The 27,353-nt window shown below is 48.3% G+C and overlaps 1 protein-coding gene across 1 annotated transcript in view; it reads left to right on the top strand.

Annotated features, from left to right (window-relative positions):
• The window catches only part of GRHL1 (grainyhead like transcription factor 1), a 55,215-nt gene extending 29,550 nt beyond the window's left edge, over positions 1–25,665 (top strand). The window contains exons 9-16 of the mRNA XM_042933700.1: positions 5,286–5,444; positions 13,957–14,008; positions 16,777–16,916; positions 17,989–18,026; positions 20,261–20,352; positions 20,689–20,774; positions 24,195–24,259; positions 25,395–25,665. Coding sequence (XP_042789634.1) covers positions 5,286–5,444; positions 13,957–14,008; positions 16,777–16,916; positions 17,989–18,026; positions 20,261–20,352; positions 20,689–20,774; positions 24,195–24,259; positions 25,395–25,509 — 747 coding nt within the window. The 3' untranslated portion in view covers positions 25,510–25,665. The remainder of the gene's footprint in view (positions 1–5,285; positions 5,445–13,956; positions 14,009–16,776; positions 16,917–17,988; positions 18,027–20,260; positions 20,353–20,688; positions 20,775–24,194; positions 24,260–25,394) is intronic.
• Positions 25,666–27,353: the final 1,688 nt, after the last annotated feature.

Raw genomic sequence — 27,353 nt, 5'->3', positions numbered from 1 at the left:
TGCTGATCAAAGATTTGTCACCTTCCTAAATAAGATTCCCTAGAAACAACTTCTCCCTTAAGATTACCCTAGTCCCTTCTGTGGGTGTGGGTTGTACTGATAAAATGTGTGGTTCATGGGAAAAGTGAGACGTCAGCGGGAGCTCCTTCTTAGGAAGTCACTTGTATAGAAAGTGGAAATACTGAATTACAAAAAGGGAACTAATCTCCCTCGCTCCTAACTACGCTGTGATGTGATATAAGGGTAAATTACTGTTCGAGCACCTTAGAGAATGGTTTCTTTAGATCAGGGCTCAGCAAACCGCAGCTCTCTGCAAACCCTGGCCAGCCAGCTGCTGTTTATGTAAATAAAGTTTTATTGAAAACAGCACCACGACATCCACCTGTGGCTGCTGTGCCTTGTTACTGAGGGGTTGCCGGGTTGCATCCACGAAGGCCGAAACACCGTTGGGCCCTTTCACACACAAAATCCAGCCGCCTCCTGGTTTACGCCGACAGGCGACAGCTGTCTTACGTGGCTGCGTTGTATGCCGCCTTAGCCCCATTTATTCACTGCTCCCTCTGCATCGTCCTTCTTTGGTTAAAAACATACATGCTACTGAGCATGTGCTGCTCACCAGGCACCAGAAACAGGGCTGGCCCAGCATTGTCTCTGTCTCCAGGGCTTGGCAGCTCGGTGGGGGTGACCCCACCGGTCACCCGAACGCACGGTTCGCCCGCACACATCAGCCCCTGCGAAAATCGCACGTCGCGTGAGGAATAAACAGAAGTATTGTTTGAAATATTTTTTTAACTGTATTTCTTTATTTTGAGAGAGAGAGCGAGGGCGCGAGTCAGGGAGGGGCACACGGAGGAGGTGGGTCTCGGGAGAGAGAGAATCCCAAGCGGGCTCCACGCTGTCAGCGCCCAGCCAGACGTGGGGCTCGAACGCACCAACCATGAGATCATGACCTGAGCCGAAATCAAGAGTCAGACACTTAACCGACTGAGCCACCCAGGCACCCCAAATTTGATAGAGTTTTAATAGGTTTTTGTCTGGTCACTATTTCACGAACTGTGGGTTTCTGAGGGTTTGTATGACCTTACTGAATAGTAAGTTTGAGCAGATGCTTTAATCTTTATCCTTCCATTGGTTGAATGAATATTAGTATTCGATAGGGTTATACCTCTGTAAAAAAAAAAAAAAATTCAATCAAAAAGAAAGCTTGATGGGATACTATAAATACATGTAGGAATATCTGAACTCTTTAAAGAAAGGAAACCATGTGTTGGGGCTTGTTTTAATCACCTCAGAGTTTTGGAGTCAGAGGAGGCCTTTGGTGGATCAAAGCGCTAAGTGTACAGAAGATTAATCACCTGACGGCCGTGGCTTTTATCCTGACTGATTGCTGGAATTACTTGGGGAGCACCTGAAGAAGGCCTTGTGTCTGGAACCCACCCCAGGCCAATGACAGCACAACCCCTAGATGTGGCTTTACTGTCTCCAGGAAGGGCTGACGTCCTCCGGGTGATTCTGATCGAGTCAGGGACCTGAAGCATCCAAGTTCCCAGGCAGTGCTGATGTTCCTGGCGCCATGCTTTATGAACCTCCGCTTTATAAGATTCTTAATTCCGTACGAGTAGTTCATATAATTACTCGAAGTGGCAACTTTACACGGTACTTTTAAAATTACATGATGGGTAAAAAAAAAAAAAATGATAAACGTATTACACAAAATTACTGTCCCTAATAAATACATAGTAGAGAAAAAAGCATTCACAATCTTTTAACGTAAGTACAATCCTAGGACTCAAGAGAACTGATCTAGACACGGGACACCTGGGTGGCTCAGTCGGGTAAGCGTCCGACTCCCATTTCTGCTCGGGTCCTGACCTCGCCGTTCAGGAGTTGGAGCCCTACCTCCAGCTCTGTGCTGACCGCGCCGTGCCTGCTTGGGATTCTCCTCTCTCCCTCCCTCTCTGCCCCTCCCCTGCTCTCTTTCCTTCTCTCTCTCTCTCTCTCTCTTTCAAAATAAATAAACTTTAAAAGGAAAAAAAAAGTGATCCAAACGTCATCTAATACAACCTGCATTTGACAGGTAAGGACCTCGCCCATGGTCACGGCACTAATCAGCGATGGAACTGAAACTCCAGTGTTTTCATTTTCAGACCAAAGGCTTTCCCTTGCCGTTGACGACGTTACCTCTTGCTAGAGCACACACACAAGGCATCTTTGCACTCTTGCCGGTTTTCGATCGAGGCTTACACATAGCAGATGTGTCCCCTCCAGTGGTGGCAGCGTGGACCCAGGACTGCCCTGCCGGTTCTTGCCGTGAAGCAAGAGGCTTCAAGGAGCACCGCCCCCGTTTCTTGAAGGTCTTCGGCCCATCGTCCTTCTCGTACCTCACGTCCCTGGCCTGGAATGCTTACGCTGCCCATCTCGTTCGCTGTTTACAGCCGTGTTTACGTATTTCTCTAGACGAGGTGGTGGTTTTTAACGTTGAGCTAGGAATGCTGTGAGCTTTTCTTTGTTGCATTTAGAAATACCGCCAAGTTTGGAAAGAACTGATTTTAAAGATAGAAGAATGTGCCTAAGAGAGCAGTTGCCAGTAATCCTCAGTAAAAGGGTAATGTCCCTCTGAAGGCTCCATGTTCAAGCTGATCCTAGGATTCGGTTCCTGCTTAGTTTTGCTTTGAATAGAAACTTGACACTGGGAAGCAAGGGGAGGTTAGGTTTTAGGTTGGATTACCGTGAAATCCTCTTGTAAATGGAATATCACTTTGGGTCAGAGCCTTCCTGGAATTGTTGAGGGTTAAGTGTAACTTTCCCAGGCTGCTGTTTTTGAGTCATAAATGGAGCCATGTGGCCTCGTATGACAGAGAAATTTAGATTTTCCATTTGGTTACAAAATGAAAAAATAACGGTGATTCGGTTACCTGATGGGCTCAGATGTTGACAGGGACCACTGTCTTGCTGTGTGTCTTTTTGTCTGCCTTCCTATTTTGTCTTTCCATAGCCTGTCTCCTTAAGTCAGATTTATACATCGTACGTGAAGTGTTTTTTAACAGCATACAATTGGCCATTGAACAATGACACAGATTTGAACTGCGTGGGCCCACTTACATGTCAGTTTTTTCCAATAAATAGATTGGAAACATTTTTTTTTAATTTGCAACAATTTGAAAAAACTTGCAGATGAACTGCATAGCCTGGAAATAACTGAAAAAATTAAGAGAAAGGTACCGTAAGGCTCTAGCATATGAGTACATAGACAAAATATGCGTTAATTGACTATGCTATTGGGAAGGCTTCTGGTCAACAGTAGGCTCTTATGCAGTTAAGTCTGGGGGGAGTCAGAGGTTGCACGTGGATTTTCAACTGTTGGTAGTGGGGGGCAGTTGGCACCCCTAACCCCTGCGTTGTCCAAGGGTCAGCAGTACAGGAAAAGAGACCAAGTCAAAGCGCTAGGTTTCCGTAATGGATTTGAAATTCCTGTGTACCGCTTTTGGCCCGTATATCTAGATTTCGGGTTTCCGTGTTTTTCAAAATGAAAGCATTTTGTTCGTTTACTGGAAGTGAGTTAAATGGGAAGTAAAATGGTAGCAGGCTAGGAAAGGCAACCCTAGGCCGGGCACTGTGCTCCTACGTGAGTATCGAGGAAGCTGCCGTGTGGAGAGCAAGGGGCTTGCCTGCTGCGTCTTGGCGCTGCGTGGAAAGATGGCAGACCGTTCCAGGTAGTGAAGAAAAGCCAGGTGATTCGGGTACAAAGTTGATTTGGGAAAGCGAGGTCGCAAGGTGTAAAGGGGGGAGCCCCGGATATGAATTCCGGCCCCTTGCTTTCCACCCTGGGGACAGTTTAAAAAAAAAAAAAAAATCTCTCCGAGCCCCACCTGGAAAAAGAAGGATTAACTGTCGCTCGGGGTTGTGAAATGAGAGCGTGTGTATAAAGTGAGTGCCCCGTGCAGGTCTGGAAGCGTTAGGTGCTCACCGCTGTGGGCTTCACGACACGGGTGGGGTGAGGGGCGGCCGTCTCTGGAGGTGTCACCGGAGCCCACGTGCCTGCAGAGGTGGAGGGAGACACAGGGAGGAGCTGTGGAGGTGGCTCAGACTGGGACAGAGGGACACAGGAGGAGGAGGGACAAGGACAGAGATGTGAGGCAGGAATGGACGTTCGAGGTGTGTTTTGGGGACGGTAAATAGCCTGGTCTGAGGGACAGAATGAGAGACGACTTTTCAGTCTGTTAATGTGGACAAGTTCTCAGTCTTTTTCGGGCGTTTTGGTCTTTTCCTTCTTGAAAATAATGTATAGACTAGACCAAGAATAAAACTCCTGTTTCGGCATTTGCAAACCTTCTAGAGAGCGGTGAGATCTTCACCGTTACTGTTACAATCTTTTTTCTCCTTACCCTTCCCACCCCCTTCTCTTGTATCTGCATTCTCAGAGCCCCCCCCCCCCTTCTGGCTTAAACTTCTCCCTGTCTGGATCTTGGTTCAGCCAGTGGCACCCTGCGCTGTTGTGGTAGATCTGTTTGTGCTGTTAGGGCTGGGGAGTTGTTGGCCCCTGGACTGGAAGGAGTCCCGCCTAAGGGTCTCGGGTCTTTGAAAGGCGCCGATTTTTAAAACTGTAATTCCAGTAATATCCACTGTGTGGTGCTCACGCACCAGATACAGATTCTAAAACTGAATGGTTGAAAGGGAGCTCGAATGCATCGTGACCGCGTATGAGACCCGTATCACACACCAAAAACCCGTATCACACACCAAAAGAGGGAAATGGAGCACGTTCTTTCGGTGTACCAAGATTCACTTGAGTCTCTCCTAAGCAACAACCTCCAGTGCCGCTTTAATAGTGTGATTCACTGACCTCATAAATTCCCAAATATTAGGACATGTATAGGGAACTACAGGCCATCGGAGGTGGCGTAGACACGACACGGGCAGATTCTCAGTTGGTACCGAGCTCCAGACCAGCTGCCTAGAGAACGTGGGCTATCGGTCATATTTAAAAATGACATCAAGAAAGACATCCAGCCTCTTCCACGGTATGATGCTAAACGAATATCCTGGAAGGGAAAATAGACAGGAGTTCAAAGCTGCTGTCTGTTTTTTTCCCTTAAGGTCTGCCATTCCTCTGACCAAAAGTAGTTTTAAACTAGACCCTTTATTTTAAAAAGTTTTAAGTGAGCAGCTGAGCTCTCATTTAGAACATATTTAAGTGATTTCAGTGATGTTAGTATTCTTACAAGCTCTGCTAAGGTTGACTGTTGGTGCCTATTACTTACAATGCCGTTTTTTTCCCTCTGCAGGTTTTCATCTCTGTGAACTGCTTAAGCACAGATTTCTCTTCTCAGAAAGGCGTGAAGGGGTTGCCTCTTAACATTCAAATTGACACCTATAGTTATAACAACCGTAGCAACAAGCCTGTGCACCGGGCGTACTGCCAGATAAAAGTCTTCTGTGACAAGGTAAGATTGTCAGATTGGGTAGGGACCCTTAGAATGAAGCGTGTGATTTTGACTCTTTCTCCCAGAAAATGACCAAGGTCCTCGTAATATTTAAGGCTGATGTGAACGTATTGCTGACAATACTAAGTAGCCTATTTTAAATGAGAAAGTATTGTGATAGCCATGCAAAGACACATTATATCGGGGAGGGAAAAAAATCTCATTTTAACTGAAACACTAGAAGGTCCAGTGAGTACGTTTTGTTGGGCGTGTCGGTAGAGTCAGGCGGTGCGCGTAGGAGCCATGAGCTCGGTCGTAGGCGGCGCCCAGCTTACTGGACTTGTAGACAGCGGCTGCCACGCTGGAGTTCTTGAACTCGGTGTCTCTGGACTCCGTGCGGATAACCGGAAAGGGCTGTCCTTTAACTGGCTCACCCCCGCTCCAGGCCCTTTGGTAAGTCGCCAGCCAGCGGGCTGAAGCAGGAGAAGGTGAGATTCAGGTTCTTCTGCACGGCAGGCAGCAAGGAGGCAAAAAGAGAAAGTATAGGCCCAAACGATCTCGGCATCATTTCTTTTCTCTGGAGAGGCAACGATCACTTTTGTCAGATGCGGAGCCGCGGGCTGGGCTGGATGAGATCCCGGGAGCCGCGGTGAGGCCCGCTGGGCGTTGAAGATTGCAGACCGCGCTCTGCTCGGGACCTGTGTGTTGGCCATAGAGAAGTGAGCGCTCCATTGAACTAAGACTGAAGACGGCTGTGACTTTTCCCTCTCAGGAAATCGTGGGCCGCATCCTTTGCCATCCCCTCTTTTTAGCCTGTAAACCAACCAACCGACCCTCTCTGTTGTTAAGATTCTTAGAAGGCGGGCCCCTGGGTGGCTCGGTCAGTTGAGCGTCCGACTCTTGATTTGGCTCAGGACGTGATCCCAGGGTTGTGGGCGCCAAGAGTCGGACACTTAACCAGCTGAGCCACCCAGGCGCCCCCAGCACACATTTGTGATTTCACGGTTCTATAGGCCAGAAGTCGGACGCAGATCTCGCCGGGCACAAATCGAGCTGTTAGAAGGTTGTATCTCTGTCTGGAGTCTCTACGGGAGAATCTGTTTCCTTGCCTTTCTGTCTTCTAGAGGCACCCGCATTCCTTGGCTGGTGGTCCCTTCCCCCTTCAAAGCCGGGAGACTCACAACACATCCCTCTGACACTGCTTCCGTCGTCACATCTCCTTGTCTGGTTCTTCTGTTTTTAAGGACCCTGTGATTATACTGGGCTGACACAGACGATCTCGGACACTCACCCTTTTCTCAGCGTCAGCCGATTAGCAACCTAATGTCTCCTTTGCTGTGCAAGCTGACATATTCATAGGTTCTGAGGATTTGGCTGTTTACATCTTTGAGGAGCTGTTAGTCTGCCCACCACAGCCCTTCCGTGTATGCTCCGTTTTACAAATGACGAGTCACATCAAGTGTGGAGCTGGGATTTCTGACCCCAAGGCAAATTTCTTTCCTTCATACTGCATTCCTTTTATCAGGCAAAAGAAAACCTAAAGAGGTGTCCAAAGCCTACAAACTATAAGCCCCAATTTTTTATTATTCAACAGACTTAAAATTATTCTAGTTGTTTCCCAAGTGCTTACTCTCTTTCTGATGTATCATTCTGGGACCATATAGTTTGTGGACTTATCCTGGTCCATGGATCACCCTTAGAATATCTGTATTAGACCATGTCAGCATGAGTTAGAATGAACTGGAATTTTCCATGTCAGATGGTAAAAATACAAGCAGTTTCTCAGAGAAGGAACAGTATCGATTCATGATCTTAAACGAATTTGGGTTTGTTTTGTTTTGTTTTTGTTTTTGTTTTGTTTTTTATTTCCAAGATTTTATTTAAATTCCAGTCAGAGGCACCTGGGTGGCTCACTCGGTTAAGTGTCCGACTGGATCTCACCTCAGGCCTTGATCTCACAGTCATGAGTTCAAGCCCCACGTCGGGCTCGGCGCTGGGTGTGAAGTCTACTTGAAAAAAAAAAAAAGAAACTCAAGTTAGTTAACATCTAGTGTAGTATTGGTCTCAGGAGCAGAATTTAGTGATTCTGCTCATCACAGCAAGTGGCCTCCCTATAACGCCCATCACCCATCTGGCTCATCCCCCAACCCTCTTCTCTCCGGCAACCCTCAGTTTGTTCTCTATGGTTAAGAGTCTCTTATGGTTTGCCTCTCCCTCTTTTCTTTTCGGTTTACTTATTTTGAGAGAGAGAAAGTGAGCAGGGGAAGGGCAGAGAGAGGGAGAGAGAGAATCCGAAGCAGGCTCCATGCTGTCAGCGCGGAGCCCAACGTGGGGCTCGATCCCACCAGTCATGAGATCGTGACCTGAGCTGAAATCAAGGGCTGGTGCTTAACCAACTGAGCCACCAAGGCACCTTGTCCCTCTCTGTTTTTCTTTTCTTTTCTTTTTCCTTCCCTTCCCCTATGTTCATCTGTTTTGTTTCCTAAATTCCACGATTTACTTTGCTTAGCATAATACACTCTAGTTCTATCCATGTCGTTGGAAATGGCAGGATTTCATTCTTTTTGAAAAAAATTTTTTTTTACATTTATTTATTTTTGAGAGAGTGAGACAAAGTGAGAGCGGGGGAGGGGCAGAGAGAGAGGGAGACACAGGATCGGAAGCAGGCTCCAGGCTCTGAGCTGTCAGCACTGAGCCCGACGCGGGGCTCAAACCCACAGACCGTGAGATCATGACCTGAGCCGAAGTCAGACACTCAACCGCCTGAGCCACCCAGGCGCCCCAACAGATTTCATTCTTTTTGATGGCTGAGTAATATTCCAGTGTCTGTGTGTGTGTGTGTGTGTGTGTGTGTGTGTGTGTGTGCGTGCACACCTGCTACATTTTCCGTTCATCAGTCGATGGACATTTGAACTCATTCCATAGTTTGGCTGTTGATAATGCTGTTATAAATATCGGGGTGCCTGTGCCCCTTTAAATCTGTATTTCTGTATCCTATGGGTGAATACCTACTAGTGCAATTGCTGGGTCATAGGATAGTTCTGTCTTTAACTTTCTGAGGGACCTCCACACCGTTTTCCAGAGTGGCTGCACCAGTTTGCGTTCCCACCAACAGTGTAAGAGGGTTCCCCTTCCTCCGCATCCTTGCCAACTTCTGTTGTTTCCTGAATTGTTAACTTTAGGCATTCTGACGGGTGTGAGGTGGTATCTCATTGTGGGTTTGATTTGTATATCTCTAATGATGTGTGATATCGAGCATTTTGTCATGTGTCTGTTAGCCATTTGTATGTCTTCTTTGGAAAAATATCTTCATGTCTTCTGCCCATTTCTTAAGTGGATGATTTATTTTGGGGATGTTGAGTTTGAGAAGTTCTTTATAGATTTTGGATACTAGCCCTTTATCAGAGGTGTCATTTGCAGATATCTTCTCCCATTCCATAGGTTGCTAAATTTTTAGTTTTGTGGATTATTTCCTTTGATGTGCAGGTTTTCCTTTCTTTCTTTATTCTTTCTTTCTTTCTTTCTTTCTTTCTTTCTTTTTCTTTCTTTCTTTCTTTTTTGAGAGAGCGTGAGCAGGGGAGAGGGGCAGAGGGAGAGAGAGAGAATCTTAAGCAGGTTCTAAGCTAAGCGTGAAGGGGCTCAATCTCACAAACTGTGAGATCGTGACCTGAGCCGAAATCAAGAGTTGGATGCTTAAATGACTCAGCTGCTCAGGCGCCCCTACAAAGATATTTTGTTGATCGGTGGTTGTACAAAGATTAGAAACCGGTTCTTTTGCTGTGTGCCTGTGTGCCGATGTACAACTTTTCTTCAGAGTTGCAACATTGAGTGTGGTTTGGGACAACACATGATTTCATCTTCTGGAGTTGCTGCTTGCCTACTCACCGGTTCATTTAGATCACGTGGGGTAGGAGCATATTATCCAAGGTCTTGGATAGCATGGCCACTGTGTAGGCCAGTCACTATTTTCTTTTTTTCCCATTACTTGTGTGTAAGCTCCGTACCATTTTGGTAAAAGGAGATCACACAAAGCTGTAGTTAGAAACTACGCGTCTGTACCTAGCAGTGCTTTGTGTGGCCTGTCTGAATGCCCGGATACCTTCAGCCTTCCTGCATATGCTGTCTTTGTAAGGCCCCTAAAATGACCCAATTTTTCCCTTTTGCTGGAGCAGAGATCTCCACGGGGATGAAAATTGTTGGTCTCCTTTCCCCTTTGCCTCCCTTATGGCACATAGCAGTGGTAGGAAGTGTCATTTAATTGCAAGGTATCTGAGGGACGTGGGAGGTGATTTACACACAGTTTTCATCCCCAGAGTCTACCTCAGAGCTCAGGGTTGCTATAAAATCCTGCATGGGAAGAAAATATGCATTGCTGTGTGTTAATTTTTGAAGTCCTTGAATCCTTCAACCACATGAAACTCCTCTATGACCTCACACCTTGATTCTTGTGTATCTTGTTGTAACTGCTGTTGCCCCTTACGGTCGTAATTGCTTCTGCTGTTTTTTCTTTTGCATGTTTTATTTATTTTCGAGAGAGCACAAACAGGGAGGGGCAGAGAGGGGGGGACAGAGGATCCAAAGCAGGCTCCGAGCTGACAGCAGAGAGCCCAGTGTGGGGCTCAAACTCATGAACCATGAGATCATGACCTGAGCTAGAGTCAGACCCTCAACTGACTGAGCCACCCAGGCACCCGCTTCTGCTGTTCTGCATCGTCTCGTGCTGCCTCTTCTCCGTGGAATATCCCGCCTGCCTCCTTGATTCCCGCCTTTCTAAGATTTTACTCACCTATTGTTTGGTGCCTGTGAATTCATTTTTCTCTGCTGGTTCTTAAAACTCTCACATTCTATGAATCTGGTCTACATCTGCAGTAAGAAACTGGAAATAAGACCTCTTTTCGTATCCTGCAGAGGTACTTGCGTTGTTTTTCTCTCCTAAGAAGAAGGTTTTCTTAGTACTTTATTATGAATTGCTCAACTGGTTTGATGAATGGGATTTTCTGTTATTTCAGAAGCAGCAGTGATTTAGCAGCTTTTCAGACAAAACAGGAACAGGAATTGGATCTCTAACTCTTGAAAATTTGGCAGCTTCTCTTTCTACAAGCTTATATATATATATATATATATATATATATATATATATATATATATATATATATATATATATCTATCTCCGTAGTTTATCCATACAGAGAAAAACATCATTGACATTTATTTCCTACAGATAGTTTTCTTCATCAGAGTGATACTCACCGTAGCTGTAGCCAGAAACAGATGTCATACATCAACTTTTTAGGTCATGGCCTGAGGTGATTGCCCAAGATCAGTCTCTTCAGTTGTTGTGTGAGAAAGTGAAACAGCGTGAACTTAAATGGCTTCCTGTAATGCCATAGGACTTCCTTTAACATTTCTTGCAGAGTCTGTGATGAACCTTCCAGCTTTCGTACGTATGAAAAGTGTTTCACCTCTGGTTTTTATTTTTTGAGAGAGACAGAGGGCATGAGTGAGCGAGGGGCAGAGAGAATCCCACGCAGGCTCCACACTGTCCCCGCAAAGCCTGAAGTGGGGCTTGAGCTCACAAATTGTGAGACTGTGACCTGAACTGAAGTCAGGTGCTTAACCAACTGAGCCATGCGGGCGGGCGCCCCTCACCTCTGATCTTGAAAGCTCCTTTTGCTGGGTATAAAATTCTGGTTGCCTGCTTTTTCCTTCAGTGCTTGAAAGACATGACTCTGTTGTTGTCAGGCTTACATTTCCAATGAGAAATCTGCTCTCATCGGTATCTTTGTTCAATGTGCCTATTTTTCTGTGACCCTTTTTAGATTTTTCTCTTCTTACTGGTTTTGAACAATTTGACGTGTTTCTTTACATTTCTTGTACTTCGAGTTTGTTGAGCTTCTTGGATCTGTGTGTTTATAGTCTTCATCCTATTTGAAAAAACTTCCAGCCATTGTTTCTTCAGATATGTTTGTTCTTGTGTCCTTCTTTGAGATTGCCAGTTGCACATGTACGTGTACGGCTGCTTAAAGTCCCACAGCTCACTCGTGCTCTTTTCATTTTCTAGGATGACTTTCTGTCTCTGATTCGTTTTGGATAGTTTCCGTGCTAATGTCCTAAGTAAAGTTCATCACTCTTTGCCTTTGCCTTGTCTGACCTGCTCCTAATCCCATCCAGTGTGTTTTTCATCTCAAGACGTTGTAGTTATCGTCTCTGGAAGATCAGTTTGGATCTGTTTTACATCTTTCATATCTCAATATGTTGTTTTTTCACTGACTTTTTGGACATACGGAATGCAGTTATAGTAACCATGTTAATGTCCTTGCCCGAATTCTGTGTCCATTTTGGGTGCTTTCAGTGGTTTGCTGTCCTCCTCAGACGGTCACGTTTCCCTGCTTCCTTACGTGCCTGGCCATCTCACTGGACACCAGACATTGTGAGCTTTATCTTGTCAGGTGCTGCATGGTTTTGTAATCCTCTGAATCTTCTCAAGCTTTGTCCTGAGAGCAGGTAAAGTTACTTGGAAACATTTTGATCCCCTGCAGGTCTCACCGTTACGATTTGATAGGTGGGTCAGGAACAGTGCTCACTGTCAGCTAATTATTTCCTGACTGTTCTACCCACTGCCCTGTGAATTTTAAGTTTCTCCAGTCTGACTGGCGGGAACAGGCACTATTTTCAGTGAGTTTCGGGCACTGTTTTCTCGTCTTTACTGAGGGCTTTCCCCCCACCCTTGGGTAACTTTCATAATAACACCCATTTATCTCAGTATTCTGCTGACTACTTGAGGGGACCCTCCACAGATCTCTGGAGTCCTTCCTGGGGTAACTCTTTCCCTTTGCTACTTTGTCCTGCTTCCTTGATCTGTCTGGATTTTCAACTCTGTCTCGACCCAGGGAACCTAGACAGGGCCCACCTGTGGACGCCCCTCCCTGTGCTGCAGCCCAGGAGTTGTGAAGGCAGTCCGCACCTGGAGGGCTTGTCTTGCTGGTTTCCCGTTTCAGGGAGCCCTGCTCTTTGTTGCCTGGTAGCCCAGGCCTTAAAAATCCTTGCTGTGTGCAGCCATCTTTTTTCTGTTCAGGGTAGAGGGTAAATGATCTGTGAGGCACCCACCTTGAGTGGAAGGGGAAGTCCCGTGTTCTTTTTTTTTTTTTAGTTTTTTCTTTACGTTTGTTTATTTTTGAGAGATAGAGACAGAGCACGAGCAGGGGAAAGAGAGAGAGAGAGAGGGAGACACAGAATCCGAAACAGGCTCCAGGCTCTGAGCTGTCAGCACAGAGCCTGACGCGGGGCTCGAACCCACAGGCTGTGAGATCATGACCCAAGCTGAAGTCGGACACTCAACCGACTGAGCCACCCAGGCGCCCCAGAAGTCCCGTATTCTTCATGGAGGTATCTGATAACTATGGGAGGAGACGTCCTATTGTTTTAAAACCACCATTTGGGAAGTGTAATTTATCATCAGAATGGAGCTATTGTTAAACTGTTGGAAGGGACCGAGAGAGACACAGACCAACTCTGTACAACGGTGGGGGGAGAGCAGACTTACTTACCTGTGTGTCCATGTCGAGAAGGTGGTGCTGGATCAGCATCACATGACAATGTTTCTAAAAGTAGGTTGTGTGTTTACCAATATGTTAGTATATTAGCACCTTCTAGAAGAGTCAGGAGGGGGTTTGTGTTTGGTTTTTTAAACTCGGTTTTATTATATAATGGTGCCAAGATCCGTGGGATGATTTTTATTGCCTCTCTTTGCCGTCAGGGAATTTATTTTCAGAAAAATAAGCTACTTGTTCATATTTAACTGGGTGACTTTGTAAAGAAACCTATGCCACCCAGAAATAAATGCTACCAGATGAAGTCAAATGATTAATTAGTAGTTGTGTTTTTTATTATACGGACTTGCTTAATTTCAGGTCATGTTTGTTAGTAACACGGTTTTTTATTTTTGCGGGTTCAACTGCATGGCAACGCCGTTCGTATAATCGATACACGGCATGTACATATGCTCCCTCTATCGGACGACGAGTCCACTTTTTCTCTTTGAAGTGATGATGCAGATTTCTAGTTAAATCCTTGCGCTTGTGAGTTACAGCAGTCAGATCTGTCATTCGGTTGACGCCAGGTCCTTGGACAGGATCCCAGCTTTCAGTGATGTCATTGCCCACGTAGGGACGTACACTCGAAGCAGGGGTCAGCTTGTCTGCCAGACAATGGGAACGGTCTCTGATGTTCTTGAAGGCAATGTGGTACATTAGCAGATTTTCTCAGCTTTTCATTTAACCTGACCACATGCATTGTGGAGGGGATTTTGCTTTGTTTATTGGTTTTTTAAGTAAATGTTGTTTCCCCATGGTTTCACATAGTTACGCATGGTTTTAAGAACAGGCTTTTTAGAGGAAACGCTATAAGCTCCATGAATATAATAAATAATGGCGTTCATCTCCAGAGATTTTTTTTCCCCATTAGTCAGATTAGGGTTCAATATTTTAAAGAGGATCAGATAAAGAATCGTGCCTTGTCTTCTCTTGACCTGTAGGGAGCTGAAAGGAAAATCAGGGATGAAGAACGAAAGCAAAGCAAAAGAAAAGGCAAGTGTACTGACCCCAGCTCCCAGTTGAATGCCTGTAAGTAGAAATGTTTCCGCCAAGTGTTTCAGACCTTTTGCATTCAGAATGGCCACTGTGTTTCCAAGCAGAACATATAATCGTGGATGCTTAGTACTGGGAAGTGGTAGCATTGCTTCCTTTACCAGTTACAAAACCAGCCGAATGGCCGAACTAAGGGATTTTCTCGCGGAACTACGGGAAAGGATTCTTGAGTTTTTCCAGAGTTCAGACTATTTTGGCTGTTAGTTTTAGTTCGGGTTGCTGATTCCAGTCCTGAAAAATAACACATATTCTATCTGAATAGCTGATGATAAAATTGGGACTTGTCTAGATTTTGAAGAATAATGCTAATGCCCTTGAGAATTCAGGACGTCTTACTCCTGAATGAGTGTCGTTTTCCTATATACAGTATTCTAACATTTTAGAATCTGTAGCCCTCCTGTTTGGACATTTCACTGGAAAGGCTTGCTTGCTTTCAGTCTTTCTTTCTTTCTTTCTTTCTTCCTTCCTTCCTTCCTCCCTCCCTCCCTCCCTCCCTCCCTTCCTCCCTTCCTTCCTCCCTTCCTTCCTCCCTCCCTTCCTTTTCCCTCCCTTCCTTCCTCCTTCCCTTCCTTCCTTCCTCCTTCCCTTTCTCCTCCCACCCTTCCTCCCTCTCTCCCTCCCTCCCTTTCTCCCTCCCTTTCTTCCTTCCTCCTTCCCTTCCTCCTCCCTCCCTCCCTTTCTCCCTCACTCCCTCCCTTTCTCTCTCCCTTTCTTCCTTCCTTCCTCCCTCCCTCCCTCCTTCCTTCCTTCCTTCCTCCTTCCCTTCCTCCTCCCTCCCTCCCTCTCTCCCTCCCTCCCTTTCTCCCTCCCTTCTTCCTTCTTTCCTTCCTTCCTTCCTTCCTTCCTCCCTCCCTCCCTTCCTTCCTCCTTCCCTTCCTCCTCCCTCCCTCTCTCCCTCCCTTTCTTCCTTCCTCCCTCCCTTCCTTCCTTCCTTCCTTCCTCCCTCCCTTTCTTCCTTCCTCCCTTCCTTCCTTCCTTTTTTCCTCCCTTCCTTCCTTCCTTCCTTCCTTCCTTCCTTCCCTTTCTTCCTTCCCTTCCTTCCTTCCTCCTTCCCTTCCTCCTCCCTCCCTTCCTCCCTCCCTTCCTTTTCCCTCCCTTCCTCCCTTCTTCCCTTCCTTCCTTCCTCCTTGCCTTCCTCCTCCCTCCCTCCCTCCCTTTCTCCCTCCCTCCCTCCCTCCCTCCCTTTCTTTCTTCCTCCCTCCTTCCCTTCCTTCCTCCTTCCCTTCCTCCTCCCTCCCTCCCTCTCTCCCTCCCTTTCTTCCTTCCTCCCTCCCTTCCTTCCTTCCTTCTTTCCTTCCTTCCTTCCTCCCTTCCTTCCTCCCTTCCTTCCTTCCTTCCTTCCTTCCCTTCCTTCCTTCCTTCCTTCCCTTCCTTCCTTCCTCCTTCCCTTCCTCCTCCCTCCCTCCCTTCCTTCCTCCCTCCCTCCCTTCCTTCCTTCTTTCCTTCCTTCCTTCCTTCCTTCCTTCCTCCCTCCCTCCCTTCCTTCCTCCCTCCCTCCCTTCCTTCCTCCCTCCCTTCCTCCCTTCCTTCCTCCCTCCCTTTTCCCTCCCTTCCTTCCTCCTTCCCTTCCTTCCTTCCTTCCTTCCTTCCTTCCTTCCTTCCTTCCTTCCTTCCTCCTTCCCTTCCTCCTCCCTCCCTCCCTCCCTTTCTCCCTCCCTCCATCCCTTTCTTCCTCCCTTTCTTCCTCCCTCCCTCCCTCCTTCCCTTCCTCCTCCCTCCTTCCCTTCCTCCTCCCTCTCTCCCTCTCTCCCTTCCTTTCTTCCTTCCTCCCTCCCTTCCTTCCTTCTTTCCTTCCTTCCTTCCTCCCTTCCTTCCTTCCTTCCTTCCTTCCTTCTTTCCTTCCCTCCCTCCTTCCTTCCCTTCCTTCCTTCTTCCCTTCCTCCTCCCTCCCTCCCTTCCTTCCTCTCTCCCTTCCTTCCTTCCTTCCTTCCTTCCTTCCTTCCTCCCATGTAACCAGTGTTCATATTCACAAAATCCTGTATCTCTCAACTACAAGGGGAAGAAAATGCTGCTCTGTGGCAGTAGTGTCCCATCGGCAGCATGTGGGCCGCTAGCACCTGGTCTCTGAACAGTCTGTCTGGCTCAGCAGACCTTTGCCCCGTAGCACATTGGTCAGGCCCCCCGACCGGCATCCACGTACAGACGCCCAGGAGGGCTCATCACCGAGCACTGCAGAGCAGATGACAGGGGAAAACGGAGTCTACAATTGAATAAATAAAAAACCTAGACAGTCATACTTATTTTGAGCTTCTCTAAGGTTAAGTTCTGAGGTCAAGTTGGAGGTCTAAAGGTGCGGTGGGCTCTGAAAGACCAGAGTGCATTGCTGTTAGAACGTCAGCTGTTTGATCAGGATAGCTAAGGTGAAATTACTTCTGAGTTATGTGTATGCAGTTTTAAGCTTTAGCCTTTCAGACAGAAATTAAACATGCTGCTTCAAATTTTCTTTCTGTGTCTGTCTATATTTAAAAATAGCCTTTTCTCTGATTTTGGTAAGACGTTCAATTGATTGTAGTATGAATACAAGCAACACATTTCTTCACATAAACCGTGCTTTTCTTCTTTGTTTAGGCAACGTGACCTGTACCTTATATAGTGCTGCAGTTTAAGTTTCTTAAATCTGAGCAAAGTGCTCTGTGGCCTGTATCTAGTCTGTGTATATAAGCTGTTGACCAGGGTGTCCGCGTTTTGTTTTTTTTTTTCTTTTTCAGTTTCCGACGTCAAAGTGCCACTGCTTCCCTCTCACAAACGAATGGATATCACGGTTTTCAAACCCTTTGTTGATCTGGACACTCAGCCTGTCCTTTTCATTCCCGATGTGCACTTTGCCAACCTTCAGCGGGGAACTCACGTAAGTAACCAGGATCCCGGATCCCGGGGCGGTGGTGAGGAGCTAAGACTCGACACAGAGAAGGTCTTTGGCGTTAGTTGTAAACAGAGGCCAAAATTTAGCGAGGTTTGACCAGTGTTACGGGTCAGCTGTCTGGAACATTCAGTTGGGAAGTGTGTGTAAGCACTGTTGACAGAAATGCGGGATCAAGCCCGTCAGCGGCAGCTTCACTCTGTACGTGCGTATTTGTATCTTTGTTCATTTAAAGATGCCGGAATAGTAACATAATTTGAAGTCTGAGTCTGTGATCTTGTGGATTTAACTCGTGTGGTTCTGGGCAGGAGGGAAAAGCCAGAGGAGTCCCTAGGGTAGAGGCCCTGAGGGCAGAAAGAACGCCCAAAGGCTCTTTTCGTGGTTTTGGTTACTGAATCGCAGTCGGCACATGGGTCGCAGGATCTTGGCAACTGACGTGAAACTAGCCACACCCTGCTTTGAGCAGAAGCCTCGTAGAGATAACAGCTTGCATAGAGTAGAGCCTGCTTTCTGTGCAGAGCTCAAAAAAGTATGCAGAAGAGACCCTGCCGTGCACTTGGTGCCCAGATTTCTCTGGGCTCATGACTTTAGTTAGAGTTCTGGGGTGGGGGTGGGGGGCATTGCCGGTGTATCCAGTTTCTAATGAGAAGCTTCTGGTGAGCAGGGGGTCAGCCAACTTTCTCTGTAAAGGCTCCAGTAGTAAATATTGCAGGCTTTTGGGGTTGCACAGTGTCTGACGTGACTGTTCAGCTCTGCCACTGTAGTGCCAAAACAGCCATAAACAGCATGCCAGTGACTGAGTGTGGCTGTTTGCCGCTACGTACTTTATTTATATAAACAGGCATTGGGCCAGACTCGGCTCGTGGGCCACAGTTTCCCAGCCGCTGGCTTAGAGGAGTTCAAGATACCTGTAAGAGTCTGGTAATTGAAAAATAAGGCTAAAGGATGGTGGACGAGGTTGGTCAAATTCAAAATTATTTTCATTTTAGGAATAAGTCACTTAATGGTCTGAAATAGTTTGAGCATATACTTGAAAAGCTGTCTATTTTTTTGGTTTTAGGTCCTTCCTCTGGCCTCAGAAGAACTGGAGGGTGAAGGGTAAGGCTTCTGTTTTGTTTTATTTTGTTTAAATGTTTGTTTATTTTTGAGAGAGGGAGAGAGAGCATGAGCAGGGGAGGGACAAAGGAGGGGGGGACGGGGATCCAAAGCGCTGCGGGGCTCGAACTCACAAACCTCGAGATCATGACCTGAGCCAAAGTTGGATGCTTAACCCACTGAGCCAGCCAGGTGCCCCTGTTTTGTTTAACAGGTTCTTTTTATCTGTAATCAATCTCAAAATTACAGAAAAATTGCAAGTATAATACAAAGAACTAATGTTTTCCTGAGTCCTTTGCAAACTCGGTGACCCACCATTCCTAAACACGCGTGTATTTCTTGCAAACGAGGACAGTCTCCCACATAACAGAGTCGGGATATTAACAAGACATTAGTCCCAGCCAGTCCTCGTTCCCCATTCGAGTTTTGCCGGTTGTAAAAGGATCCGATTCCGACCCCGTGTACTCAGTTGTCTCCTTCAGCCTCAGACAGTCCAGTCTCTCCTTGACTTTCCTGACCCACTACTTCTGAAGATTAGAAACCCGTTGCTTAGAATGTCCTTCAGTTTGGGTTTGTTCGTTGTTTTCTCATGATTAGATTCAGAGGACTCTGCACCTCGGCAGGAATTTCGCAGACATAATGGTGCATCCTCTGTGCGTCCTGTCAGGTGGCATAGTTTCCGTGTTACCCCCTGCTCGTGCTGTTCACTCGGATCACTGGATCAGGGCCGCGTCTGCCAGGCTTCTCCCCGCGAAGCTATTTTGTAATCAGTGGTTTGTGGGGAGGTGCTTTGTGGCTGTTAAAGATCTCATTCCTCATCAGACTTTGAATTTACTCATTTTTTTCTTTATATCGGTACGGGCTCCTGGTTTCCAACTTTATTCAACAAGTCGCACGTCATTTACTTGCTCGCATTGTCGCAGTAGGTCGGCGGACCCCTTCAAGCCGCCCCTGGGTCCCCTGACGTGACCCTGCCCCCAGCTCCTGGAGCGCCTTCCTCGCGCCTTCAGGCACGATGTCTTCCAGGGGCTTGTGTTTTCCCTTCCCAGCTTGAGAACCTGCTCCTTCTCCAGAGGGAGCCCGGCCCTGGGTGTGCTCCTGACTCTCGCGCCGTTGCCGTCACCCCCCTCCCCCAGCACACGGGCGCCCTCCTTGGTCCGCTCGGGTCCTGACTGCCCGCGCCCCAGACCCCCTCCTCAGCGCTCTACCATGTTGAGGGGCCGGTCCCCTCTTCCGGGCTCCCCCTTCAGACCCACGTTGCCTATGGAGCCTTTTTGTCTGAAGGCCAGTCCTCCACTGCCTCTAACTCCTCGTGTGCTCTCAGGGGAGGTCTGGATGTGCCGGCAACTGAGACGGACACGCTGAGTATTTTAAGGCCCAATCCCTGTGCTTGAAGAGTCGTTCTGCTCAAAACCAAGCACTCCCTTTCTTCACTTCCAGTTACGGGACTGTTTCCCCGCTCGCCCCCACTGACCTCCCTCACGGCGTAGAACTTGCACCCTGTGACTGAGCCTCGGAACCACTCAGTCCTCAGCGGTGTCTCCTTCCCCTCTTTCTTTGCACAGACACTACTGTATTCTGACCCTTTGGGATTTTATGCTGTGATGGTCTCCAGGGTCCCCTCCCGGGTTCTGCTGCGGGTCCCGGAGTCCCCTCCAGTCTCCACCACACACACGCTTTGAGTACAGCATTCTCGTCTCACGAACCTTTGAAAGATTCCCTAAATGCCTGCAGCATTAAGCCGGAAATTCCTATAGCCAGATGATCAAGGCATTCCAAAGTAGAGTCCAGCCTTCTGGATTTGTCTTCCTGCAGGGCATCGTATCTTAGCCAGCCCGGCTCTGTGGCTACCCTTCCCCCCTCGGTTGACGTGTTCTCTCCTCTGTTAGCACCTTGACGTACGTATCTCAGGTCCTACCTCCTCCATAAAATGTTTCCTGAGAAGAAGCCCTGCGTTCCTGAGAAGGCAGCTTGATCTAGTGTGAGAGCAGTGGAGGGTGTCTGGCAGGTGACCTGAGTGTAGTCCCGGCTCTGCCATTGAGTTGTGTGAGCTGGTTCGGTCACTGTCTTCCCTTGGGCCTCAGGTTTTCATCCACAGACTGAGGAAGCTGGACCAGGCAAAGAACCAAGGTCGTGTTAAATCTAAACTTCGGTGACGTACCCTAAATCTCTCTTTTGTTCCCGCAAGCGATGTTTTCAGTCGGCGTCACTGATCGCCTCGTTTGGACTGCCCGCAGGTCTAACTTGAAAAGGGGTCCGTACGGATCAGAGGATGACTTTGCCATTCCAACTCCCGCTAAGCTGACTCGGGTGGAAGAACCAAAGAGAGGTGCGTTGGTTCACATTTCTGGTGGGAGCTTTCAGGTAGAAGTGAATTCTGACTCTGTCAAGAGCATGAATTGCCCAAACCAACCCTGTCTGGCTTGACTTTCTCGAGCATTCTTCCCTCAGGCCAGCTCTTGGCTTGAAGCTTGGGCTTCCAGCAGAGTTGCAAGAAGCTGAGAGCCATGTTCCTCAAGATGGAGTTGATTTGGGTTCATGTTTACCGTTCCTGATGCAGATGCCTCTTTTGATTTCAACCGATCTCCAGAGTCTCTTATTTGGCTCATATGAATAACCGCGTCCCTTCTCTCTCCCCGCTGCTGTACTCCTGGCTGGGAATTAGTGCTGCTGTATGTGCGGAAGGAGTCAGAGGAAGTCTTCGATGCCCTGATGCTTAAGACTCCGTCTTTGAAAGGCTTGATGGAGGCTGTAAGTAGTGGAAACTTGGAAACCCTCTTTCAAAAGTAAAACCCGCTTAAGTAGAAGTTTTCTCTGAAACAAACTTTATCAGACCTTCCAGATTCTCTGTTATACTGAAATCTCTGCAGCCTGTGCTGTGTGGCACGGCCCACGTTTCATCCAGCCACACGTGGCCCTGAGTCATCTGCCGGGCCATCCCCGCCGGGCCTCACAGGGTCTCACCCAGCACACTAGTTGGCAGACGGTAACCTCTGACTGATGTCTACTGAACTGAATTGAGCGCTTTTGTTTTTGGGGTTTTTTTTTTTAATGTTTTATATATTTGGGGGCGGGGCAGAGAGAGAGGGGGACAGAGGACCCCAAGCAGGCTCTTGCACTGTCAGCAGCAAGCCTGATGCAAGGGCTCGAACTCACACACTGTGAGGTCGTGACCTGAGCTGAAGTCAGATGCTCAACCGACTGAGCTACCCAGGCGCCCCTGAATTGAGTGCTTTTGCGATGGTCGGTGCAGTGGTTTTTGCTTGTTCGTTTGTTTTTTTAAACATTCTACTCTTTTTTTAGGTTTAATTATTTTGAGAGAGTGCAAGTGGGGGAAGGAGTAGAGAGAGGGCGGGGAAGAGAGAGAACTCGAAGCAGCCTCCACACCGTCCGCATGGAGCCCGATGGGGGACTCACACTGACTGTGAGATCGTGACCTGAGCCGAAGACGGACTCTTAACCGACCGAGCCACCCGGGCACCCTGATCCGTGTCGTAGTTTGTTACATACTTGGTTAAAAGCAGATTGCCACTTAACAAACCATTTAGACACGCACAAAAATTATTTTTAATCAAATAGAGATCTTTGAAAATGTCATACATAAAAACAGTGGCTCCTTGGTCGACCTTTGAGACGCCCGATCCTGGGGAACGACGGAGCTCACGTCAAGTCCTTACCCAAAGCCTATTTTTGAAAATGTAGACGTGCAGCCCATGATAACCGTAAGTCTTTCTCACAAGACCTCAGCAGTGAATAAAGTTACCCCAGCCGGGCCTTCTGGGACTTCAGCAAGAGATGGCGTGAGGAGGAGCCCATTTTGGCTTTGCGCCAGGACAAAATTCAAGGAATCTACACTGTATCCTGATATCTACCAGCCCCCTGTAGGTCATAGGCATCTTTGAGCTCAGAGCATGTGCGTAACCGGGCTAGAAACCTGTTTCCTCTGGTTCTCCGGGCAGCTGCGGTGCGTTCAATTCAGTTAACAATATTTGTTAAGCATCTGCCTTATGCCGGATAGCGTCCCGGCTTCTCGAGTTACAAGAGTAAGTGACACATTGCCAAATGGAGTTTGGGTGCTAGTTAGGAAGGTGGGGACAATAAAATAGGCAGAGAAGGAGCGCCCGGGGGGCTCGGCAGGTTGAGCGTCTGACTCTTGATTTCGGCCCGGGTCGTCACCCCAGGATCATGGGATTGAGCCCTTAGTGTGGAGCCTGCTGAAGATTCTCTCTCCCTCCCTCCGCCCCTCTCCCTGGCTCACGTGTGCCCTCTCTCTCTCTCTAAAAATAAGAAAAAGGAAATTTTTTTAAATGGGCAAAGAAACTAGTAAGTAATTTTCCAGGCACTGATAAATGCAGTGAAGAAAAAGAAAGTGGCGGGGTACAGGGATGAAGGCTGGGGGAACCACAGTCTCTCGGGGACCCTGAGCTCAGGGGCATCTCCCAGCCTATTTCCTTCCCCCACCACAGCCAGTGCCACCGTTAGCCTCTGCTTTGTGTTGTTCTTCAGCTTCCTGCGATTTCTCCTCGGTTACCCTTTCTTACCTTGTCTTCCTCATTTAGAACCACGCAAACTCTTAATTATGGAGAGAGAAGAAATGAGAATGGTCGAGACTTTACTGTGCAGATACAACTTGCTTGTAGCCCGTAGAGAATTTGTCAGTGTCACGTGCCTCTTGGGGCTGGGGTTTCCTAATGGACGTTCCACAAACACCCGAGGAATTACTAGCCAGTGATACAGAAAAGAGGTGGATTTGTTTGGGGCGCCTGGGCGGCTCAGTCGGTTAAGCGTCCAGCTTCGGCTCAGGTCACCGTCTCACGGCTTGCGAGTTCGAGGCCTGTGTGAGGCTCTGCGCTCGCAGCGCGGAGCCTGCTTGGGATTCTCTCTCTCCCTCTTTCCCTCCCTCTCTCTCCGCCCCCCCCCTTGCTCGTGCATTCGCTCTCTCGCTCTCTCGAAATAAATAAACTTTAAAAAAAATCATTAAGAAAATTGAAAGATAAACATTGATCATTTTTTTAAAACAAGAGGAAGTGGATCTGTTCGTACGAGAGCTTGGATGTGGGCTGAAAGGGCTGTTTTGTGAGCCCGAAAGCGGTCCGAAGGCTGGCCTTCTGGCCTTTCTCCGTGCCGCCTTGAGTTCTGCTCTTCGTATGGAAGGTCAGCTGTGGCCCCAGGTTAGGGATGGTCTGCACAATTCTGAATAAAGCATTTGGCCCAGACGGAGTCCGCTCATCCTCGGATTAATTCATCCTCTCTCTCTCAAGATAGCCTCTGGGCGCTCATAGGAAGCCTGCAGACTTGGCCCTGTACTGATTTCCCTGCTCCGTGTGGACCCTCGCCGACGGTAGCAAGGGGGGTGGGGGAGCTGGGGCCCGGGAGGGGCGGAGGGCCCCACCCCAGCGGCTGCAGCCACAGGGGCCGGAGCCCTGATGGTTTCGTGAAAGTCTGTGTTCTCCCTGGAGAGGCCTCGGGTAGATCTGGCCGAGGCGCCCTTCCTGGCTTGTGATCAGGGACTTGGACGTTTCCTGTGGGCTGTGGGACATTGAAATGTTTGTTTCCTTCTGGAAGCGAACTCCTGCTTTGTGCCGGACGCTCGTCCGTCGTCACCGCGTCCCGTGGTACTCGAAGGGAGGGTCTCTGCTGATGAGGACAGTCACTTGTGTTGATTTCTACACTTGATCAGAATACTCGTGACGGTGTGGCTACGTGCCCTTACACGCTTCTCAAAAGCCGGAGAGTGTGAACCTAATGGGAACTGTGGATGCTAGTTATGATGCTGGAGCGATGTTGTCTCCTCACGGACGGCGAAAGCCCCCGCAGGGACGTGAGATGGTGGCACCCAGGGTCCGGTGGGTGTGCAGCTGTGTGCTTTCTGCTCAATTGTTTATAAACCTAAAGCTCTCTATGAAGTGTTCGTTTTCTAAAAGGATGACCATACAGGACACTTAGGGACTTCAGCAAACTGGGGGGAAGTGACAGGCACCCGATTGCAGCCCCTCCAAAGGCAGGTAACGCCCCCGCCCCCACCCCCCGGGGATATGCGTGGTTTCGTGTATGTCTTTGCACGTGCATTTTTGAAAGACAGAAAGCTGAGTGACTGGGCACAGTATTTATAGTTTGTGTTTTAAAGCCATGAGATTAGCATTTTGTAATTACTTTTCTTGGTTCTTTTAGATCTCAGACAAGTATGATGTGCCCCATGACAAGATTGGGAAAATATTCAAGAAATGTAAAAAAGGGTAAGCATTAACTGGCATTTCTCCTCCCCGTAAATAACATCAGTCTCACGTCACATGGACGCTATTCACGTGCGTTTGTGCCCAGTCTAGAAGGAGTTGTACAGACGTGAATGCGAGGATGTATTTTTTCTTAAGTTATCCACACGAAATTGATCTACCTTTCTGAGACAACTTTGTGGATCTTTTTTTCCAAGCAAAATTTTTATGTGCTCTTGCCTTGCTTGGCAGCAGTGAAATGGCTCCAGATCCCAGAGCCCAGTACGAGATTTAGGCAGGGTAACCACGGTCGCTACCCCGTTTACTGAGCCCTCATCGTGAGGCAGGCACCCGATCGGGCACTTCGCACGCTAAGTTCCCACACTGCCCTGTGAGCTGGTGTGATGTTCAGTAAGTCAGGAGTTCACACGCAAGGCAGCTGAGGTGCAGAGAGCCTGAGCCGCGGCCACAGTCGGGCAGAGGTCAGTGCCAAGGCCCTGGTTCCGGCTCAGTCTCTGCTCCTTCTGTATTCTCCTGTCCTGGATCGTGTTTTCAATCACGGGACGTTGCTGCCTCGTCCAGAAATGAACATTTTTAGTCCCGTTTCACTTGAGCGTCTGTGCTGTTTGACATGGGTGAGCCGAGTGTGGCTTAATTCTAAGGCAGGTCCTAATTGGAACTTTCTCGATGGGCCTACCAGGGAGCGTTGGACTTACTAGCAGTTCGGTTAAACTTTGAGGATACGTTGCCAGGGAAGATGACTTGTCGGGGAGCCGTGGCTTCAGATCCCGTAGGTTAATTTTACCGATGCGCCTTGGGAAGCCGGCCCGGCGCGGTGCTGCTCCCGCAGACGTAGTTCGTGTGTCGTGAGGGCTCCTGCGTATCGAGTCGTGACCACGTGCCGAAGTGGTAACAGGGAAGAGGCTGGCGCGGTTTGTTTTCCCCCAGGCCCCGCACTGTTAGAAGCGCTTTACTTGAGCCCCTCAAGGTAGGCACCGTGGTTACCCCCGTTCCACGGATGAGGGGATCGAGGCTCGGGGAGGTTTTGTAAATGACGCACCTCCCGTGCTGCAGCCAGTAAGCGGCGGCGCTGACTGGGAAACCGGGTCTGGCTCGCCGTCGGGCAGGGATGAGCACAAGGGTCTCGCTCGTCTTCCAGGATTCTGGTGAACATGGACGACAACATCGTGAAGCATTACTCCAATGAAGACACCTTCCAGCTGCAGATTGAGGAAGTGGGGGGGTCGTACAAACTCACCCTCACTGAGATCTAAGGGCACACCGCCCCCCCCCCCCCCCAGCGAGTTCATGAAGGTCTCACGTAGGTCTTACCCACCGGAAGCAGGTGCATCGCAGGCGTGGGCGGATGCCGGCGGAAGGGACTCCTTTCGAGTTGGAGACGGCGTTGCGTTTGGCTGGTAGATAGCGTTCCACACGCCGCCCTGGCGTTTTTCGGGCAGCCGAGGAATCCATATGCCATCATGTTTGAATCTTCTGATATAAATACTTAGGATTAAAAGTGAAACCTTTATTCCAAGATCTAATAGACTCTCTGGGAACCTTTAGAATATCTGCTACGTTATTTATATAAAAATACTGGACTATTTGTCTCTTCAATGTTAGTGGGCCTGCTCACCAGTGCAAGTCAGAAAAGGCAGCAGGCTTGGCTTTCAGGGTGCTGTGCCCTTGCCCGAGCTCAGCGTGACCGACTGCCTCAGGGTAGGGGGAGCGGCGCCCCAAGAGGAGGGGGGGGTGCGCCCTTTCTCCCTCAGCCTCTCCGCCTCCAGAAAATGTTTACTCAAGTAGGGCATGTTCCTGAAATCTCCCCGTGCCACTTTCTTGAACATATCACCTGCCTTTCTCATGAAGAACCTAAATGGGTGACAGTGTGAATCAGTTAAGCTAACGCTGCATTGTATATAAGTGCAATACGTTTTTGAAGGCCTGTGTCTGTAAATGTGTATATACGTGTCTTATACAAATAGATAATATATAAACACGGCGTCTGTACATACAGCAAAGAGATGCAACAAGGTCTACCTTGCAGACTTTCCCTAAACGAAAGGTTAAGTTATTTTCGGTAACGCATACCAAGCAGACCGAGTCCTGTGCTTGGCGGAACCCACCAAAACGCCTCGTCTGCGTCCTGCCAACAGCGGTCCTCCCAGAGCACGGCCAAACCTGCCCAAACGGCAGAGAGTCTGTTTGCTCTTGAGAATGCGGTTGGTTATTCGGATTGCTGCCCTAGCGAACGAAGTAAAGGAAGAACGCCGGCGCATTTCCCGTCTGCTGCGTATGCCGTTCTCAATCGTGTGTCCCCACGAGAGTGAACACGCAGTAATTCTAACACCTGCCGCGATTATCGCGGCCTCGGTGAGACGACCCCCGAATGGAGTCCTTCCTCATCCTCCTGTTACGCGAAGTGATTCCTAGTTCATCGTGTTCCAGAGCCTTCAGGCTTCGAGCACCTTGTGTGCTGCAGACCATTCTGGAACGCACTCATGAGTGCATGAGACTGTATTACTCTGGCAGGGGAACAATTTGTACACGTGTTGAAATATATAAATGTACTAAAGAGTGTAATTTTATAACAAGTACAATCACGGGTATGTAGGTTCAGGGAGCTAGAGTAGGTCATCTGTGTAAGTAGGGCTTGTAGTTGCATTTTTACGTTAAACTGTCCTAATGAAGTATGTGAACTAAATTAAATTGCTGGTTTTCTAAGATAAGGTACCATGGGACACGGGTCATGGCTATTTTATATTTTGTGTTATGAAATTAGTTTTTGTCTTGTTTGTTGTTTTTCACTGTATCACCGAAGATGCATTTTAAACCAAAGGGATTAAATTTTGTATATCTATTTCGTAAGACGTCACTTCCTGTTAACTCCATTCCACTTTACCCTTCCGTGACTCGCTCACGCGCGGTGTGAGATCGTAACCTCGTCGTGGAGCTGAGAAGAACCTCCCTAGCGTTCTCCCCTCGTTTCTCAAACGGAGAGTCCTCTTTCCCCTTCGGCTTAATGTTTCCGTGCAGGTGTCTGAAATGACCCAAGTGACTGTTAAATAAAGGAGCCCCGGATGATTGCCACTGTTACCAAGGCTGAAGGTAGGACGCT

This window comes from Panthera leo, chromosome A3 (assembly GCF_018350215.1).
Source record: "Panthera leo isolate Ple1 chromosome A3, P.leo_Ple1_pat1.1, whole genome shotgun sequence".
NCBI lineage: Eukaryota > Metazoa > Chordata > Mammalia > Carnivora > Felidae > Panthera > Panthera leo.
The sequence above is the reverse complement of the archived record's forward strand: the minus strand, read 5'-3'. Positions and strand labels throughout refer to the sequence as shown.